The sequence below is a fragment of the Oncorhynchus nerka genome, linkage group LG23 (assembly GCF_034236695.1).
Source record: "Oncorhynchus nerka isolate Pitt River linkage group LG23, Oner_Uvic_2.0, whole genome shotgun sequence".
Taxonomy (NCBI): domain Eukaryota; kingdom Metazoa; phylum Chordata; class Actinopteri; order Salmoniformes; family Salmonidae; genus Oncorhynchus; species Oncorhynchus nerka.
Genome location: NC_088418.1, coordinates 5,452,304 through 5,472,417, shown reverse-complemented (window position 1 = coordinate 5,472,417; position 20,114 = coordinate 5,452,304). Strand labels below are relative to the sequence as shown.

Genomic DNA, 20,114 nt, shown 5'->3' with positions numbered 1-20,114 from the left:
AGGCTGGTCACTAACACGCGGCCAGGCTGGTCACTAACACGCGGCCAGGCTGGTCACTAACACGCGGCCAGGCTGGTCACTAACACGCGGCCAGGCTGGTCACTAACACGCGCCAGGCTGGTCACTAACACGCGGCCAGGCTGGTCACTAACACGCCGCCAGGCTGGTCACTAACACGCGGCCAGGCTGGTCACTACCACGCGGCCAGGCTGGTCACTACCACGCGGCCAGGCTGGTCACTACCACGCGGCCAGGCTGGTCACTACCACGCGGCCAGGCTGGTCACTACCACGCGGCCAGGCTGGTCACTACCACGCGGCCAGGCTGGTCACTACCACGCGGTCAGGCTGGTCACTACCACGCGGTCAGGCTGGTCACTACCACGCGGCCAGGCTGGTCACTACCACGCGGCCAGGCTGGTCACTAACACGCGGCCAGGCTGGTCACTAACACGCGGCCAGGCTGGTCACTACCACGCGGCCAGGCTGGTCACTACCACGCGGCCAGGCTGGTCACTACCACGCGGCCAGGCTGGTCACTACCACGCGGCCAGGCTGGTCACTACCACGCGGCCAGGCTGGTCACTACCACGCGGCCAGGCTGGTCACTACCACGCGGCCAGGCTGGTCACTACCAGGCTGGTCCCTACCACGCGGCCAGGCTGGTCCCTACCACGCGGCCAGGCTGGTCCCTACCACGCGGCCAGGCTGGTCACTACCACGCGGCCAGGCTGGTCACTACCACGCGGCCAGGCTGGTCACTACCACGCGGCCAGGCTGGTCACTACCACACTGCCAGGCTGGTCACTACCACACGGCCAGGCTGGTCATTAACACACGGTCAGGTTCACTCAAAAAGTTAGGAAAACAATGTTGATTTACTCTCATTTACATGGTCACTCATAGGTCAGGATTTGGAGCTAGAAAACATGATTGACTGATTGACGGAGATACTCACTGGTAGCCATCTTCTCTGAGGGACAAGGAGGTATCCCATGGTTCACAGCCCAGTCATGTGCTCCTCGACCCACTAGAAAGCTTAAGAGATAAAAAGGACAATAAGCGATGCTTTCAGTGGAGGAAATTCAACACAGTTAATATAAAAATAATATAATAACACATTAGTCATCACAGAGATCAACACAGTTAAATCACACCTCTAGCTCCCTGTTTCCTCAGTCATCACAGAGATCAACACAGTTAAATCACACCTCTAGCTCCCCGTTTCCTCAGTCATCACAGAGATCAACACAGTTAAATCACACCTCTAGCTCCCTGTTTCCTCAGTCATCACAGAGATCAACACAGTTAAATCACACCTCTAGCTCCCTGTTTCCTCAGTCATCACAGAGATCAACACAGTTAAATCACACCTCTAGCTCCCTGTTTCCTCAGTCATCACAGAGATCACACAGTTAAATCACACCTCTAGCTCTCTGTTTCCTCAGTCATCACAGAGATCACACAGTTAAATCACACCTCTAGCTCCCTGTTTCCTCAGTCATCACAGAGATCAACACAGTTAAATCACACCTCTAGCTCTCTGTTTCCTCAGTCATCACAGAGATCAACACAGTTAAATCACACCTCTAGCTCTCTGTTTCCTCAGTCATCACAGAGATCACACAGTTAAATCACACCTCTAGCTCTCTGTTTCCTCAGTCATCACAGAGATCACACAGTTAAATCACACCTCTAGCTCCCTGTTTCCTCAGTCATCACAGAGATCAACACAGTTAAATCACACCTCTAGCTCCCTGTTTCCTCAGTCATTACAGAGATCACACAGTTAAATCACACCTCTAGCTCTCTGTTTCCTCAGTCATCACAGAGATCAACACAGTTAAATCACACCTCTAGCTCTCTGTTTCCTCAGTCATCACAGAGATCAACACAGTTAAATCACACCTCTAGCTCTCTGTTTCCTCAGTCATCACAGAGATCAACACAGTTAAATCACACCTCTAGCTCTCTGTTTCCTCAGTCATCACAGAGATCACACAGTTAAATCACACCTCTAGCTCTCTGTTTCCTCAGTCATCACAGAGATCAACACAGTTAAATCACACCTCTAGCTCTGTTTCCTCAGTCATCACAGAGATCACACAGTTAAATCACACCTCTAGCTCTCTGTTTCCTCAGTCATCACAGAGATCACACAGTTAAATCACACCTCTAGCTCCCTGTTTCCTCAGTCATCACAGAGATCAACACAGTTAAATCACACCTCTAGCTCCCTGTTTCCTCAGTCATCACAGAGATCAACACAGTTAAATCACACCTCTAGCTCTCTCGCCCCCAGTTGGATTAAATGTTTCCTCAGTCATCACAGAGATCACACAGTTAAATCACACCTCTAGCTCTCTCGCCCCCAGTTGGATTAAATGTTTCCTCAGTCATCACAGAGATCACACAGTTAAATCACACCTCTAGCTCTCTGTTTCCTCAGTCATCACAGAGATCACACAGTTAAATCACACCTCTAGCTCTCTGTTTCCTCAGTCATCACAGAGATCACACAGTTAAATCACACCTCTAGCTCTCTCGCTCCAGTTGGATTATATGTTTCCTCAGTCATTTCAGATATCCTTTTCCCCATTAATCCCTTGTGAGTTAGTAACGTGTTACTGCTGTGCCAGTGATTGTAACAGAAATAGTCCTTGGGGTTACATTCAGTACCACAAAGTCAATCTGTGAAAGGTAAGACAAAATACTGGACAGTGTTTTTTTAAATATTTTTTTTAAAGAGATGTTTACCAGGGGGGTATTCGTCCGGCTGACAGTTTTCCTTTCTGGGCTTCACTCAGTAACCTGTTGGCCACCAGCACTGGGTTGTTTATACCTGCACAGGAAACAGAAAGGTTGTGAATCAAGGGGTTTACATAGGGCCCTGTCTCCATGGTACATATAGATCCACCAGGCCATGTTCTGGGGTTACATAGGGCCCTGTCTCCACGGTACATATAGATCCACCAGGCCATGTTCTGGGGTTACATAGGGTCCTGTCTCCACGGTACATATAGATCCACCAGGCCATGTTCTGGGGTTACATAGGGCCCTGTCTCCATGGTACATATAGATCCACCAGGCCATGTTCTGGGGTTACATAGGGCCCTGTCTCCATGGTACATATAGATCCACCAGGCCATGTTCTGGGGTTACATAGGGCCCTGTCTCCACGGTACATATAGATCCACCAGGCCATGTTCTGGGGTTACATAGGGCCCTGTCTCCAATGACATGGTACATATAGATCCACCCGGCCATGTTTGAAATCAGCAGATAGTAGTTCATGCGGCAGGAAGCCTAGTGGTTAGAGCGTTGGGCCAAGTAACCGAAAGGTTGCTAGATGCTAAGCACTTGCTGGCTGCTTTTCCTTCACTCCGCGGTCCAACTCATCCCAAACCATCTCAATTGGGTTGAGGTCGAGTGATTGTGGAGGCCAGGTCATCTGATGCAGCACTCCATCACTCTCCTTCTTGGTAGAATAGCCCTTAAATAGCCTGGAAGTGTGTTGGGTCATTGTCCTGGTGATAGTCCCACTAAACCCAAACCAGATGCGATGGCGTGTCACTGCAGAATGCTGTGGTAGACATGCTGGTTAAGTGTGCCTTGAATTCTAAATAAATCCCACAGTGTCACCAGCAAAGCACCACCACAACATAACACCTCCTCCTCCATGCTTCACGTTGGGAAGAGATCATTCGTTCACCTACTCTACGTCACAAAGACACGGCGGTTGAAACAAAAGAAAATCTCAAATTTAGACTCATCAGACCAAAGGACTGATCTCCAGCGGTCCATTGCTTGTGTTTCTTGGCCCAAGCAAGTCTCTTCTTATTATTGGTGTCCTTTAGTAGTGGTTTCTTTGCAGCAATTTGACCATGAAGACCTGACTCACGCAGTCTCCTCTGAACAGTTGATGTTGAGCTGTGTCTGTTACTTGAACTCTGTGAAGCATTTATTTGGGCTGCAATTTCTGAGGATGGTAACGCTCATGAGAGCCAGTTAACTCTAATGAACGTATCCTCTGCAGCAGAGGTAACTCTGGGTCTTCCTTTCCTGTGGCGGTCCTCATAAGAGACAGTTAACTCTCTAATGAACTGATCCTCTGCAGCAGAGGTAACTCTGGGTCTTCCTTTCCTGTGGCGGTCCTCATAAGAGCCAGTTAACTCTCTAATGAACGTATCCTCTGCAGCAGAGGTAACTCTGGGTCTTCCTTTCCTGTGGCGGTCCTCATGAGAGCCAGTTAACTCTAATGAACGTATCCTCTGCAGCAGAGGTAACTCTGGGTCTTCCTTTCCTGTGGCGGTCCTCATAAGAGACAGTTAACTCTCTAATGAACTGATCCTCTGCAGCAGAGGTAACTCTGGGTCTTCCATTCCTGTGGCGGTCCTCATGAGAGCCAGTTAACTCTCTAATGAACTGATCCTCTGCAGCAGAGGTAACTCTGGGTCTTCCATTCCTGTGGCGGTCCTCATGAGAGCCAGTTAACTCTCTAATGAACTGATCCTCTGCAGCAGAGGTAACTCTGGGTCTTCCATTCCTGTGGCGGTCCTCATGAGAGCCAGTTAACTCTCTAATGAACTGATCCTCTGCAGCAGAGGTAACTCTGGGTCTTCCATTCCTGTGGCGGTCCTCATGAGAGCCAGTTAACTCTCTAATGAACTGATCCTCTGCAGCAGAGGTAACTCTGGGTCTTCCATTCCTGTGGCGGTCCTCATGAGAGCCAGTTAACTCTAATGAACGTATCCTCTGCAGCAGAGGTAACTCTGGGTCTTCCATTCCTGTGGTGGTCCTCATGAGAGACAGGTAACTCTGGGTCTTCCATTCCTGTGGTGGTCCTCATGAGAGACAGGTAACTCTGGGTCTTCCATTCCTGTGGTGGTCCTCATGAGAGACAGGTAACTCTGGGTCTTCCATTCCTGTGGTGGTCCTCATGAGAGACAGGTAACTCTGGGTCTTCCATTCCTGTGGTGGTCCTCATGAGAGACAGGTAACTCTGGGTCTTCCATTCCTGTGGCGGTCCTCATGAGAGACAGTTTCATCAAAAGCTCTTGATGGTTTTTGCGACTGCCCTTGAGGAAAATTTCAAAGTTCTGAAATTGACTGATCTTCATATCTTAAAGTAAAGATGGACTGTCATTTCTCATTGTTTATTTGAGCTGTATGAGCATGAAATTGTCATGCTGACTGTCCAGGAATGTCCACCAGGGAATTGAAGGCTCATTTTCTCTACCGTAAAGCGCATCCAACGTCGTTTTAGAGAATTTGGCGGTACGTCCAACCGGCCTTCAAAACCACAGACCAGCACGTCAGCTCAGGACCTCCAAAACAGGTCTATGGAGCCAGTAAATAGACGCCAGGTACTGTTGTGGTGTATTCCACGTAACAGACACCTCTATCCAAACTTCTTAGAAGAGAAGTGAGTAAATACATTTTTTGTTGTTGTGAAGTGTCTCGGATCTCTGTGGGAATTGAACCTACGACCTTGGCTCACAGACCAGTTTCATAGACCTGTTATAGGACGTGGTTTACAATACACCTACGTAGTGCATTACTACGGTGCCCTTAGATGAAATACAGGAAAGAACAGAACAAAACAGGTCCAATCGGAGCCAAGAAACTTTCATTTGTCATGTACTAATTTAAATAAAAAAATGGCTGACTGTTACAGCACGCAGGGGAGTAAAAAAACACGGCTGTCTTTCTTTTTTTACCTTAATGTCGAAATGCCCGCTGACGTTCGCCTCTAGTGTGTGTGTGTGTGTGTGTGGTTGTTCTCAGAACATTGTGAAGTCTATACTCAGGACATCGGTCTTTGCTGGAGGCCTTATAAAAACAATAACTTTTTGGCGCAGGGCAGACTGCTGAAATGTTAATGGTGAGCACAGTGCAGGACTGGTTACGAAGCCAATAACATCTTCACTCTTTTAAAAGGGGTTGGATCTGTAGATGTAGAACCAGCTATCGAGGAATACACTCCACAAAGCTGAAGGGTTGGTTCAGGGTTGCTTTTAGCTGAAGGGTTGGTTCAGGTGACTGTACAATGCTGATAGCTGAAGGGTTGGTTCAGGGGACTGTACAATGCTGGTAGCTGAAGGGTTGGTTCAGGTGACTGTACAATGCTGATAGCTGAAGGGTTGGTTCAGGTGACTGTACAATGCTTATAGCTGAAGGGTTGGTTCAGGTGACTGTACAATGCTGATAGCTGAAGGGTTGGTTCAGGTGACTGTACAATGCTTATGGCTGAAGGGTTGGTTCAGGTGACTGTACAATGGTTATAGCTGAAGGGTTGGTTCAGGTGACTGTACAATACTGGTAGCTCAAGGGTTGGTTCAGGTGACTGTACAATGGTTATAGCTGAAGGGTTGGTTCAGGGTTGCTTATGGCTGAAGGGTTGGTTCAGGGGACTGTACAATGCTGGTAGCTGAAGGGTTGGTTCAGGTGACGGTACAATGCTGGTAGCTGAAGGGTTGGTTCAGGTGACTGTACAATGCTTATGGCTGAAGGGTTGGTTCAGGTGACTGTGCAATGCTGATAGCTGAAGGGTTGGTTCAGGTGACTGTACAATGCTTATGGCTGAAGGGTTGGTTCAGGGGACTGTACAATGCTGATAGCTGAAGGGTTGGTTCAGGTGACTGTACAATGCTTATGGCTGAAGGGTTGGTTCAGGTGACTGTACAATGCTTATGGCTGAAGGGTTGGTTCAGGTGACTGTACAATGCTGATATCTGAAGGGTTGGTTCAGGTGACTGTACAATGCTGATAGCTGAAGGGTTGGTTCAGGTGACTGTACAATGCTTATGGCTGAAGGGTTGGTTCAGGTGACTGTACAATGCTTATGGCTGAAGGGTTGGTTCAGGTGACTGTACAATGCTGATAGCTGAAGGGTTGGTTCAGGTGACTGTACAATGCTTATGGCTGAAGGGTTGGTTCAGGTGACTGTACAATGCTTATAGCTGAAGGGTTGGTTCAGGTGACTGTACAATACTGGTAGCTCAAGGGTTGGTTCAGGTGACTGTACAATGGTTATAGCTGAAGGGTTGGTTCAGGGTTGCTTATGGCTGAAGGGTTGGTTCAGGTGACTGTACAATGCTGATAGCTGAAGGGTTGGTTCAGGGTTGCTTATGGCTGAAGGGTTGGTTCAGGTGACTGTACAATGCTGATAGCTGAAGGGTTGGTTCAGGGTTGCTTATAGCTGAAGTTCTACCATAGATCCCAACAGGCAGAGCTGGTTGAAATAACGTCAATCTGACAACATTACAACCAGAATATAAGATATTTTCTAGAAGTTTTGTCCCCTGCGATAGGGCTTTAAATAGATGCTAGTTACACATCAGTAGTTGGTCAGTAACCCACCACTAACAGCACCTACAGCTCCATAACGTAAAGACTTCCCATCCATGATGCTGGCGTCACACTCGATCTCCCCCGACAGGTTTAAGTTAGAGCCCATTCCCGCGTTGGTGAACGGAGAATCCTGGGGATGACAAAAAACATTTAGAAGAATCATGAACTGACATTTTGACACAGATAAACAAAGAAACGTCCTCTCACTGTCAACTGCATTTATTTTTTCAGCAAACTTAACATGTGCAAATATTTGTACGAACATAAGATCCAACAACAGACATAAATTGAACAAGTTCCACAGACATGTGACTAACAGAAATTGAATCATGTGTCCCTGAACAAAGGGGGAGGGGTCAAAATCAAAAGTAACAGTCAGTATCTGGTGTGGCCACCAGCTGCATTAAGTACTGTAGTGCATCTCCTCCTCATGGACTGCACCAGATTTGCCAGTTCTTGCTGTGAGATGTTACCCCACTCTTCCACCAAGACACCTGCAAGTTCCTGGACATTTCTGGGGGAATGGGCCTAGCCCTCACCCTCCGATCCAACAGGTCCCAGACGTGCTCAATGGGATTGAGATCCGGGCTCTTCGCTGGCCATGGCAGAACACTGACATTCATGTCTTGCAGGAAATCACGCACAGAACGAGCAGTATGGCTGGTGGCATTGTCATGCTGGAGGGTCATGTCAGGATGAGCCTGCAGGAAGGGTACCACATGAGGGAGGAGGATGCCTGCCCTGTAACGCACAGCGTTGAGATTGCCTGCAATGACAACAAGCTCAGTCCGATGATGCTGTGACACACCACCCCAGACCATGACGGACCCTCCACCTCCAAATCGATCCCCCTCCAGAGTACAGGCCTCGGTGTAGCGCTCATTTCTTTGACGATAAACGTGAATCCGACCATCACCCCTGGTGAGACAAAACCGCGACTCGTCAGTGAAGAGCACTTTTTGTCAGTCCTGTCTGGTCCAGCGACGGTGGGTTTGAGCCCATAGGCGACGTTGTTGCCGGTGATGTCTGGTGAGGACCTGCCTTACAACAGGCCTACAAGCCCTCAGTCCAGCCTCTCTCAGCCTATTGCGGACAGTCTGAGCACTGATGGAGGGATTGTGCGTTCCTGGTGTAACTTAGGGCAGTTGTTGTTGCCATCCTGAACCTGTTCTGCAGGTGTGATATTCAGATGTACCGATCCTGTGCAGGTGTTGTTACACGTGGTCTGCCACTGCGAGGACAATCAGCTGTCCGTCCTGTCTCCCTGTAGTGCTGTCTTAGGCGTCTCACAGTACGGACATTGCAATTTATTGCCATGGCCACATCTGCAGTCCTCATGCCTTGTTGCAGCATGCCCAAGGCACATTCACGCAGATGAGCAGGGACCCTGGGCATCTTTCTTGTGGTGTTATTCAGAGTCAGTAGAAAGGCCTCTTTAGTGTCCTAAGTTTTCATAACTGTGACCTTAATTGCCTACCGTCTGTAAGCTGTTAGTGTCTTAATGACCGTTCCACAGGTGCATGTTCATTAATTGTTCATGGTTCATTGAACAAACATGGGAAACAGTGTTAAAACTCTTTACAATGAAGATCTGTGAAGTTATTTGGATTCATACGAATTATCATTGGAAGACAGGGTCCTGAAAAAGGGCTGTTTCTTTTTTGCTGAGTTTATAATGACAGAAGAGAAACTGCGTGTATCTAACTATAGACAAGTTGACTTAACAAATAACCTTCCAAAATGTTGGACATTCTTTACATTAAGAACATTTTAGACACAGATATACTTATATATATATTTCATATAGATGAGTGAAAGGAACTTTACTCGGGCCTCCTTCCTTCCTTCACCCAGTAGGACTAAGTAGCTGTGATCTAAACATAGATGTTATGTCACACATCACTTTGTAAGGATCCTAAGAGTCCATTCAACCCATTAAATACTCACTCTGTGATATGTATGTTTTTTTTTTTAGAATTCAGGAGTAGGGCTTTAAAAGGCATCTGTGGTTGGATTCAATGCGTGTCTGTAGATTCAGTGGCTTATTACTTTTTTTTTTTATGGACAATTGTTTTTAAAAAAAAAAATCAGCTTTGTTTGTTGTACAAATACACCGCAATTCAAAACAGTCAACAAAAATCGAAATGAAATTATGGTGAACATTTTTTGAAATTACATTAGGATTCAGTAATCAGACCTCTTGACCTCTTTCCACATTTGTTACAATAACAGCCTAAATCTAAAATATATATATTTTTCTAAAATGTATATATAGTAGTGTTAGTGTTATGTGAGATATAAATACTGACAGATATACTGTTGTTAAACATAACACACACACACACACACACACACACACACACACACACACACACACACACACACACACACACACACACACACACACACACACACACAATACACTACAGCAAAAACCAGGTCTTTAGAAATGTTTGTAAATTTATTACAAATAAAAAAACTGAAAATATCATATTTGCGTAAGTATTCAGACCCTTTACTCAGTACTTTGTTGAAGCACCTTTGGCAGTGATTACAGCCTCGAGTCTTCTTGGGTATGACACTACAAGCTTGGCACACCTGTATTTGGGGAGTTTCATCTCTGCAGATCCTCTCAAGTTCTGTCAGGTTGGATGGGGAGTATCGCTGCACAGCTATTTTCAGGTCTCTCCAGAGATGTTTGATTGGGTTCATGTCCGGGCTCTGGCTGGGCCACTCAAGGACATTGAAACTTGTCTCGAAGCCCCTCCTGCATTGTCTTGGCTGTGTACTTAGTGTCGTTGTCCTGTTAGAAGGTGAACCTTTGCTCCAGTCTGAGATCCTGAGCGATCTAGAGCAGGTTTTTGTCAAGGGTCTCTCTGTACTTTGCTCCGTTCATCTTTGCCTCGATCCTGACTAGTCTCCCAGTCCCTGCCGCTGAAAAACATCCCCACAGCATGATGCTGCCACCACCGTGCTTCACCGTAGGGATGCTGCCACCACCGTGCTTCAGCGTAGGGATGCTGCCACCACCGTGCTTCACCGTAGGGATGCTGCCACCACCGAGCTTCACCGTAGGGATGCTGCCACCACCGTGCTTCACCGTAGGGATGCTGCCACCACCATGCTTCACCATGGCATTCAGGCCAAAGAGTTCAATCTTGGTTTCATCAGATCAGAGAATCTCGTTTCTCATGGTCTGAGAGTCTGGCCAATCTACCATAAAGGCCTGATTTGTGGAGGTCTGCACAGATGGCTGTCCTTCTGGAAGTTTCTCCCATCTCCGCAGAGGAACACTGGAGCTCTGTCAGAGTGACCATCGGGTTCTTGGTCACCTCCTTGACCAAGGCCCTTCTCCCCTGATTGCTCAGTTTGGCTGGGCGGCCAGCTCTAGGAAGAGTCTTGGTGGTTCCAAACTTCTTCCATTTAAGAATGATGGAGGCCACTGTGTTCTTGGGGACCTTCAATGCTGCAGACATTTTTTGGTACTCATTCCCCAGATCTCTGCCTCGACATCAATCCTGTCTCGGAGCTCTACGGACAATTCCTTGTTCCTCATGTCTTGGTTATTGCTCTGACATGCACTGTCAACTGTGGAACCTTTATATAGACAGGTGTGTGCCTTTCCAAATCATGTCCAATAAATAGATTTTACCACAGGTGGACTACAATCAAGTTGTAGAGACATCTCAAGGATGTTCAATGGAAACAGGATTCACCTGAGCTCAATTTCGAGTCTCATAGCAAAGGGTCTGAAAACATAAGTAAATACGACATCCTTTAAAAAAAAAATGTTTTTATACATTTGCAAAGAATTCTAAAAACCTGTTTTTGCTTTGTCATTACGGGGTATTGTGTATAGATTTTATTTATTTTTAGTTAACTAGGCAAGTCAGTTTAGAACAAATTCGTATTTACAATGATGGCCTACAAAAAAAAGACTGATTTAAAAAAATTCCTGAAAGAAAAACATTTCCTCATCAATTTGAGAATAAGGCTGTGACGTAATTACATGTGGAAAACGTCCACACAGCCCTAATGTGTCATAGAACAGCCCTAATGGGTCATAGAACAGCCCTAATGTGTCATAGAACAGCCCTAATGGGTCATAGAACAGCCCTAATGGGTCATAGAACAGCCCTAATGGGTCATAGAACAGCCCTAATGGGTCATAGAACAGCCCTAATGTGAACAGCCCTAATGTGTCATAGAACAGCCCTAATGTGTCATAGAACAGCCCTAATGTGTCATAGAACAGCCCTAATGGGTCATAGAACAGCCCTAATGGGTCATAGAACAGCCCTAATGGGTCATAGAACAGCCCTAATGGGTAATGTCATAGAACAGCCCTAATGGGTCATAGAACAGCCCTAATGGGTAATGTCATAGAACAGCCCTAATGGGTCATAGAACAGCCTTAATGGGTCATAGAACAGCCCTAATGGGTCATAGAACAGCCCTAATGTGTCATAGAACAGCCCTAATGTGTCATAGAACAGCCCTAATGTGTCATAGAACAGCCCTAATGTGTCATAGGACAGCCCTAATGGGTCATAGAACAGCCCTAATGGGTCATAGAACACATTTAAATCATTTCTGGTTCCGAGATAACTCAAGCTGAACTAGGTCTGTGGTCACACACACACACACTAACCTCAACTAGGTCTGTGGTCTCACACACACACACTAACCTCAACTAGGGCTGTGGTCACACACACACAGACACTAACCTCAACAAGGGCTGTGGTCTCACACACACACACTAACCTCAACAAGGGCTGTGGTCACACACACACAAACACTAACCTCAAGCTCAACAAGGGCTGCGGTCACAGCGTCCACTGCCAGAGCACCGGCTTTCAGTCTGTCCACAGCCTGAGAGAGAGACGTCACGTTACAGGTAGGACAGTTTAAAGTTTACCTACTGTATCACTCACTACAGAGACAGCATTTACCTACTGTATCACTCAACACTACAGAGACAGCATGTACCTACTGTATCACTCACTACAGAGACAGCATGTACCTACTGTATCACTCAACACTACAGAGACAGCATGTACCTACTGTATCACTCAACACTACAGAGACAGCATTTACCTACTGTATCACTCAACACTACAGAGACAGCATGTACCTACTGTATCACTCAACACTACAGAGACAGCATTTACCTACTGTATCACTCAACACTACAGAGACAGCATTTACCTACTGTATCACTCACTACAGAGACAGCATGTACCTACTGTATCACTCAACACTACAGAGACAGCATGTACCTACTGTATCACTCAACACTACAGAGACAGCATGTACCTACTGTATCATTCACTACAGAGACAGCATTCACCTACTGTGAGACGGCACAGAGACAGAGACGGCACAGAGACAGAGAAGGCACAGAGACAGAGAAGGCACAGAGACAGAGACGGCACAGAGACAAGAGACAGAGACGGCACAGAGACAAGAGACAGAGACGGCACAGAGACAAGAGACGGCACAAAGACAAGAGACAGAGACGGCACAGAGACAAGAGACGGCACAGAGACAGAGACAGACGGCACAGAGACAAGAGACGGCACAGAGACAAGAGACAGAGACGGCACAGAGACAAGAGACGGCACAGAGACAGAGACGGCACAGAGACAGAGACGGCACAGAGACAGAGACGGCACAGAGACAGAGACGGCACAGAGACAGAGACGGCACAGAGAGAGAGACGGCACAGAGACAAGAGACGGCACAAAGACAAGAGACAGAGACGGCACAGAGACAGAGACGGCACAGAGACAGAGACGGCACAGAGACAAGAGACGGCACAGAGACAGAACAGAGACAGAGGGCACAGAGACAAGAGACGGCACAAAGACCAGAGACGGCACAGAGACAAGAGACGGCACAGAGACAGAGACAGACGGCACAGAGACAGAGACGGCACAGAGACAAGAGACAGAGACGGCACAGAGACAAGAGACGGCACAGAGACAGAGACGGCACAGAGACAGAGACGGCACAGAGACAGAGACGGCACAGAGAGAGAGACGGCACAGAGAGAGAGACGGCACAGAGAGAGAGACGGCACAGAGAGAGAGACGGCACAGAGACAGAGACGGCACAGAGACAGAGACGGCACAGAGACAGAGACGGCACAGAGACAGAGACGGCACAGAGACAAGAGACAGAGACGGCACAGAGACAGAGACGGCACAGAGACAAGAGACGGCACAGAGACAAGAGACAGAGAAGGCACAGAGACAAGAGACGGCACAGAGACAGAGACAGACGGCACAGAGACAAGAGACGGCACAGAGACAAGAGACAGAGACGGCACAGAGACAAGAGACGGCACAGAGACAAGAAACAGAGACGGCACAGAGACAGAGACGGCACAGAGACAGAGACGGCACAGAGACAAGAGACAGAGACGGCACAGAGACAGAGACGGCACAGAGACAAGAGACGGCACAGAGACAAGAGACAGAGACGGCACAGAGACAAGAGACGGCACAGAGACAGAGACAGACGGCACAGAGACAAGAGACGGCACAGAGACAAGAGACAGAGACGGCACAGAGACAAGAGACGGCACAGAGACAAGAGACAGAGACGGCACAGAGACAGAGACGGCACAGAGACAGAGACGGCACAGAGACAGAGACGGCACAGAGACAAGAGACAGAGACGGCACAGAGACAGAGACGGCACAGAGACAGAGACGGCACAGAGACAAGAGACGGCACAGAGACAGAGACAGACGGCACAGAGACAAGAGACGGCACAGAGACAGAGACGGCACAGAGACAGAGACGGCACAGAGACAGAGACGGCACAGAGAGAGAGACGGCACAGAGAGAGAGACGGCACAGAGAGAGAGACGGCACAGAGAGAGACAGACGGCACAGAGACAGAGACGGCACAGAGACAGAGACGGCACAGAGAGAGAGACAGAGACGGCACAGAGACAAGAGACGGCACAGAGAGAGAGACGGCACAGAGAGAGAGACGGCACAGAGACAGAGACGGCACAGAGACAGAGACGGCACAGAGACAGAGACGGCACAGAGACAGAGACGGCACAGAGACAGACGGCACAGAGACAAGAGACGGCACAGAGACAAGAGACGGCACAGAGACAGAGACGGCACAGAGACAGAGACAGACGGCACAGAGACAAGAGACGGCACAAAGACAAGAGACAGAGACGGCACAGAGACAAGAGACGGCACAGAGACAGAGACAGACGGCACAGAGACAGAGACAGACGGCACAGAGACAAGAGACAGAGACGGCACAGAGACAAGAGACGGCACAGAGACAGAGACGGCACAGAGAGAGAGACAGAGACGGCACAGAGACAAGAGATGGCACAAAGACAAGAGACAGAGACGGCACAGAGACAGAGACGGCACAGAGACAAGAGACGGCACAGAGACAGAGACGGCACAGAGACAGAGACGGCACAGAGACAGAGACGGCACAGAGACAGAGACGGCACAGAGACAGCACAGAGACAGACAACACAGATACAGCACAGAGACAGCATATAGACAGACAGTACAGAGGCAGGATAGAGACAGCATATAGACCAGACAGTACAGAGACAGGATAGAGACAGCATATAGACCAGACAGTACAGAGGCAGGATAGAGAAAGCACAGACAGAGACAGCATATAGATAGACAGAGACAGCATATAGATAGACAGAGACAGCATATAGACAGACAGTACAGAGACAGCATATAGACAGACAGAGACAGCATATAGAGAGACAGTACAGAGACAGGATAGAGACCAGACAGTACAGAGACAGCATATAGACAGAGAGACAGCATATAGACAGAGAGACAGCATATAGACAGACAGTACAGAGACAACATATAGACAGACAGAGAGACAGCATATAGACAGACAGAGACAGCATATAGATAGACAGAGACAGCATATAGACCAGACAGTACAGAGACAGGATATAGACTTGGACAGACAGCCAATGTTCCCCGTGGACATCTGTAGCTGCTCTAATCTGATGGACTATAAAATAAAAGTAAAGGAGGTTTTCTGCTGTACAAAGCTGAAAACACAGAAAGTGCCGGAACATGACATTACAGCGTGTAGTTTTCTCCGGGCCAGCTGAGACAGACGATGGCGTGTTACCAACACATAACTCCCTGACGCAACACCATCTCATGCGGGACTCCTCTCTGATGACGGAGATGTGCGTTCCAAATGGTCCAACGTAGTGCACTACTACTACAGGGTGCTAGATACCTCCCTGTCCTCCTGATCTGAACACGACCACAGCGCTGTCGTCTCAGGCTGCATCTCAATACTCTAGCGCGGCTTCCTCTCAATCTCAATTCAATTCAATTCAAGGGGCTTTATTGGCATGGGAAACAGGTGTTAACATTGCCAAAGCCACGTGCAAAGCGGTGCATTCTGCACTGATGCAGGAAGCGCCGGACAAGGCGAAGGAAACTCACTCTCTGACAAGCTCTCTTGCAGACATGCTTGTATTCCTTGGCTTTGGACTCAGAGTGGTATCCTGCCCCTGAAAAAAAGTAAGCACACAAAGAAGTGAAAAGAAGGTTGCAAATTCATCAGTAAAGACAGTGTGTTGTTTTCAACAGCTGGTTAATGATGACATCATCCTACATCCATTTTGTCTCTCTTTCACGGTCTGCATAGTCAGTGGTTAGAATACACAGACCTGGGTTCTAAATAGTAGGGGGATGTGTTCGACAACTGCTGATAAATTAGAATAGGAATACCAAAAATGTATGGACAAGCCATCTAAGTGTGATTAAAGTAGTCGGTAAGAAGACAGAACACGATAACGCTCCAGAAGTGATAACAGATTCAATATATATAGAGACAGTCACCGGTAAATCATCCTTATCGCATGTGAACGGTCATCTCATCCTTCCTGTTTGGCCCTGTCCGGGGGTGTCATTGGATGTCATCTCATCCTTCCTGTTTGGCCCTGTCCGGGGGTGTCATTGGATGTAATCTCATCCTTCCTGTTTGGCCCTGTCCGGGGGTGTCATTGGATGTCATCTCATCCTTCCTGTTTTGCCCTGTCCGGGGGTGTCATTGGATGTCATCTCATCCTTCCTGTTTGGCCCTGTCCGGGGGTGTCATTGGATGGGGCCACAGTGTCTCCTGACCCCTCCTGTCTCAGCCTCCAGTATTTATGCTGCAGTAGTTTATGTGTCGGGGGGCTAGGGTCAGTTTGTTATATCTGGAGTACTTCTCTTGTCTTATCCAGTGTCCTGTGTAAATTTAAGTGTGCTCTCTCTAATTCTCTCCTTCTCTCTCTCTCTCAGAGGACCTGAGCCCTAGGACCGTGCCTCAGGACTACCTGACATGATGACTCCTTGCTGTCCCCAGTCCACCTGGCCGTGCTGCTGCTCCAGTTTCAACTGTTCTGCCTTATTATTATTTGACCATGCTGGTCATTTATGAACATTTGAACATCTTGGCCATGTTCTGTTATAATCTCCACCCGGCACAGCCAGAAAAGGACTGGCCACCCCACATAGCCTGGTTCCTCTCTAGGTTTCTTCCTAGGTTTTGGCCTTTCTAGGGAGTTTTTCCTAGCCACCGTGCTTCTACACCTGCATTACTTGCTGTTTGGGTTTTTAGGCTGGGTTTCTGTACAGCACTTTGAGATATCAGCTGATGTACGAAGGGCTATATAAATACATTTTGATTTGATCGGACACCTGACAACGGCTAATTTACGTAGAAAAATCAAGACAAGTACTTGTAAGTACACCAAACCTGCATGCACCAACACAAAGCCAACAGCGTTCCCCTTGTCGTTTCTGTCTGGAGTAGACTCCTGTGGTGTGACTGTCGACCAGGAGGCAGGAGGGGGTTGTTGCTCTTCAGCACAGTTCAGTGGCGTCTCCATAACCCTCCACATGCATCATGGACCATTGGCCCCAGGTAACACTGGCATCTTGGCTCTCACACCTGGGAGAAAAGAACATGTTTTAAAAAAGGGGGAGATGCCATTTGTCCTACTAGGAATGGTGGCTAAAGCATCTGTGTACCACAATTGATAAACGAGTTGTATTTTAGCAAATGCCTATACGCAGTGTCAACAGTCATCTGCTGAACGTGATCTATTAACACTGTGTGATTTTGGACTGTGCTTTGACAGTCTGGATAAGTAGCTACTGTGCTTTGACAGTCTGGATAAGTAGCTGCCGACACTAAAAAGGCGCACAATGTAATTTCTAGTTCAAACCTGCTTGGGGAAAAGCTCATCACACAAATCAACTGAGTGGGGACACACTGTTGCTGCTGGGTTGTTTGACTGAGACGGGTTACCTCCTACAATGTAAACAATGTGAGATCATTCAGGCTGACATGCCATCGTAGGCATTAGCTTAGCTGGCTAGTCTGTTTGGAAGCTAGTTAGCCTTAACGTCTAGGTTGTTATCGAACAAATATATTTAAAAATACAAGTGGCTAACTAGCGATTAGAGAAAGGTAGCATGTGTCTCTCAGTGCGTAATTACAGCGTGCAAATATTCGTTGACATCTAACATTTTGCGACAACTGAGCAAGCTAACTAGCTACATAGCATAGCATCCACATTTTGAAGACTCGACTGTAAAAACTTGCACGAATCTGCTAACTAGCTGCCACAGTAGTACGGACCCGGTACGTGTTCTTGTGTTTATGTGAAAACTTACTTTACTATTAAAAACTTTGCAAGTTGAGATTGTACTCTGGCTGCGGCTCTGCAGCAGAAATCTCTTCCGGGTTCAGGGATACGTCACATGACGCAAATGTGCGCGTCCCAAAACATTATTGCCACGTTCAAATACTAGTCGGCACCAGGAAACTCGGTAATTTTTAACTTTTGTAACTGTTTATAGTTATACAATTGCTGCTTTCAACCAGATGGCAAGTCGGAAATTTCCGCGTTTACTCGTTTCCGACTAGACTGGAACGAGACATATCCCACGAGTTTTACACTGAACAGAAATATAAACGCGAAATGTAGTGCTGGTCCCATGTATCTTGAGCTGAAATAAAAGATCCCCGAAATTATCCATATAATTAAAACATATTATTTATCTATTTTTTTATCTATTTATATTAATATAAATTATTTAATTATTATTAAATTATTCATTATTATTATTAATTATTTATTATTTATTAATATTTATTATTATTATTATTATTATTATTATTATTATATTTATTAAATAATAATTCAGTTATTATTATTATTAATTATTATTATTAATTATTTATATTAATATTAATAAAACAATTATATTAATATATATAAATATATATATATATTTTATATTTTTTTTAATTTTTTTATCTATTTATCTTGTTTTGCCCAAATGTGTTTACATCCCTGTTGCCCAAGATAAACCATCCACCTGCCAGGTGTGGCAAATCAAGAAGCTGATTTAAACAGCATGATCATTACACAGGTGCACCTTGTGCTGGGGGCAATAAAAGGCCACACTAAAATGTGCAGTTTTGTCACGCAACAACAATGCCACAGATGTCTCAAGTTTTGAGGGAGCGTGCAATTGGCCCGCTGACTGCGGGAATGTCCACCAGAGCTGTTGCCAGTGAATTTAATGTTCATTTCTCTACCATAAGCCGCCTCCAACATCGTTTTAGAGAATTTGGCAGTAGGTTCAACCGGCCTCACAACCGCAGACCACGTGTATGGCGTCGTGTGGGCGAGCGGTTTGCTGATGTCAAAATTGTGAACAGAGTGCCCCATGGTGGTGGTGGGGTTATGGTATCGGCAGGCAAAAGCTTCAGACAGCGAACACAATTGCATTTTATTGGTGGCAATTTGAATGCACAGAGACACCGTGACGAGATCCTGAGGCCCATTGTTATGCCGTTCACCCACCACCGTCACATCATGTTTCAGCATGATCATTTTGTTTAACTAGGTAAGTCAGTTAAGAACAAATTCTTATTTATAATGACAGCCTACCCCGGCCAAACCCAGACAACGCTGGGGCCAATTGTGCACCACCCTATGGGACTCCCAATCACAGACAGATGTGAAACAGCCTGGATTCGAAATCAGTGACTGTAGTGAACCCTCCTGCACTGAGATACAGTGCCTTAGACCACTGCATCACTGCTAGTACCCATGTCACTAAGAATCTATACACCATTCCTGGAAGCTGAAAATGTCATAGTCCTTACATGGCCTGCACACTCACCAGACATGTCACCCATTGAGCATGTTTGGGATGCTCTGGATCGATGTGTACGACAGTGTGTTCCAGTTCCCGCAGATATCCAGCAACTTCACACAGCCACTGAAGAGGAGCAGGACAACATTCCACAGGCCACAATCAACAGCCTGATCAACTCTATGTGAAAGAGATGTGTCATCCTGCACAAGGCAAGTGGTGATCGTACTGACTGGTTTTTCTGACCCACGCCCCCCTACCTTCTGTATTCTCAGTCATGTGAAATCCATAGATTAGGACCTAATGAATCTATTTAAATTGACTGCTTTCCTTATATGAACTGTAACTCAGTAAAATCTTTGAAAGTTTTGCATGTTGCGTTTATTTTTTGCTCAGTATACATGAGACATTATTACCGCGTTCACGTGCTCGTTGGAAATAGGAAACTCTGAAATGTGCGATTTGCTAATAGGTTGTAGTTATACACATGCCGCGTTAAACCAGTCTGCAAGTCGGACCTTTCAGAGTTTCCTAGTTCCGACTAGCACGTGAACGCGGCACACAG

At 46.9% G+C, this 20,114-nt stretch overlaps 1 protein-coding gene across 3 annotated transcripts in view; it reads right to left on the bottom strand.

Moving 5' to 3' along the window:
* The window catches only part of tasp1 (taspase, threonine aspartase, 1), a 97,012-nt gene extending 78,851 nt beyond the window's left edge, over positions 1 to 18,161 (bottom strand). For 2 of the 3 annotated variants that reach the window (XM_065007799.1, XM_065007800.1), the window contains exons 1-7: positions 18,056 to 18,161; positions 17,133 to 17,327; positions 15,833 to 15,900; positions 12,156 to 12,224; positions 7,362 to 7,482; positions 2,757 to 2,841; positions 958 to 1,037 (exon numbers count right to left, since the gene is read on the bottom strand). In XM_065007799.1, coding sequence (XP_064863871.1) covers positions 958 to 1,037; positions 2,757 to 2,841; positions 7,362 to 7,482; positions 12,156 to 12,224; positions 15,833 to 15,900; positions 17,133 to 17,277 — 568 coding nt within the window. In that variant the 5' untranslated portion in view covers positions 17,278 to 17,327; positions 18,056 to 18,161. The remainder of the gene's footprint in view (positions 1 to 957; positions 1,038 to 2,756; positions 2,842 to 7,361; positions 7,483 to 12,155; positions 12,225 to 15,832; positions 15,901 to 17,132; positions 17,328 to 18,055) is intronic. The other variant, XM_065007798.1, reaches the window with a different exon arrangement.
* Between the last annotated feature and the right edge of the window lie 1,953 nt (positions 18,162 to 20,114).